Here is a 1,378-nt window from a genome sequence, read left to right on the forward strand (position 1 = left end):
TGAGTTGTGGCGGTGTATCATGGGAAGGAGGAGACGGTGGCATAACCGGATATGCAACGGTGGCATAAAGTGAATGATACACCGTCGCAACCCATGTGCACAATATATCTCTCAGTCTAGCTAACTAAGCCAGGGGAGGCGATGCCAGGGCCGTACAGCAGCTTGATGGTGTTTCGCCGGCGTGCGTCCCGGAGCGGTGCCGGACGGGCGGCCGGGGGGGAGGAAAATGGAGGACAACACGCCGACATATCGCTCTGATTCGAGACTTTTAACACTCCAAACAAAGACAGTGGCACGCGCCGCAGCGCGGTGCATGCCACTATCAGGAGCGGATCCGTCAGTACGCCGGCATCGTGTCCTCCGCAACCCCTGCACAGACTTTAGGCTTGGACAGTAAATACCACTACCAACGCTTATCACGGATGTGTCTCATCACTCACGGATGCATGCAGCACTCGAACTCGTTTGGGCCGCCGCAGCAGCCCGACTCGATGTCGCCCATGAGGTGGGGCTGGTGCATGAGGTTGCCGACGGCGTCGGCCGAAAAGGCGAACGCGATCCACCTGTGGTAGTGACGCTGTTTCTCCCCCTTTGGCCCGCGCGTCACCCAGCAGAGCGATTGACTCTTGCAAAAGATGCCCTTCGGCTGGAGCACCTGCGCGTTGAACTCCGCCTGCCAACTCCGGAAGGCGGCGTCCCAAGCCATGATGGTCTTGCGGTGCTCCGCACAGCAAAGCGGCGCGATGAGGCAGAGCGTGGCGAGCATCACGACTAAGCTCGCCCAGCAGATGAAGCTGCACTTTTGAGGCTTGATCAGATTAACCTCCTTGTACAGCCTCCCGGCCCAGTGCGCCCACTCTCCGTCCGTCACGCCGGCCTGCCGGAGCTGCGGAGGGCACGCGTTCATGAACTCGGCCTTGAAGGGCAGCGAGTGGCTGCAGCAGTCGGCGTCGGTATACTTCACGCGCAGGATGGACACATGGCCGTCGGGGCCGATGTCTTGCGTCGGCGGGGTGGGCGGCCCGCAGCAGCCGCCGGGCTCGCAGCAGCCGCCGCGTGGCCCCTCATACTCGGCTGTCGGCCTCGGCTGCGGCACCACCGATGCGGGCGGAATCACGTGCACGTCGTGGGCCAGGTACCCGGGCATGGGCGCGACCTGGTGTGACTGGTATCCAGGCACGGCCTGCACGGGGCGCACGACGGGCTCTGCGGTGACAACCGGGTACGCCTGCACCGGCTCTGGCGCCACCACCCTGATTTGCTGGCCGGCGGTGGCGCCCGGCGGCACCGTCATCTGAATCTGCTGCCCGTCCGGAAGCTGCGCCACGAAGGCGTCGCCGGCGGAGAGCCCCGCCGGAACGGCGGCCTGCATCTCCGT

The 1,378-nt window shown here is 64.2% G+C and overlaps 1 protein-coding gene across 1 annotated transcript; it reads right to left on the reverse strand.

Annotated features, from left to right (window-relative positions):
* Positions 1-436: 436 nt before the first annotated feature.
* On the reverse strand, positions 437-1,372 carry EMIHUDRAFT_124914 (hypothetical protein; the record flags this gene model as incomplete). The annotated part of the gene is made up of 1 exon (XM_005761290.1): positions 437-1,372. One exon carries the CDS (start codon positions 1,370-1,372, stop codon positions 437-439), a length of 936 nt encoding a protein of 311 aa, XP_005761347.1.
* Positions 1,373-1,378: the final 6 nt, after the last annotated feature.

Source organism: Emiliania huxleyi (assembly GCF_000372725.1).
Source record: "Emiliania huxleyi CCMP1516 unplaced genomic scaffold EMIHUscaffold_7133, whole genome shotgun sequence".
Taxonomy (NCBI): Eukaryota; Haptophyta; order Isochrysidales; family Noelaerhabdaceae; genus Emiliania; species Emiliania huxleyi.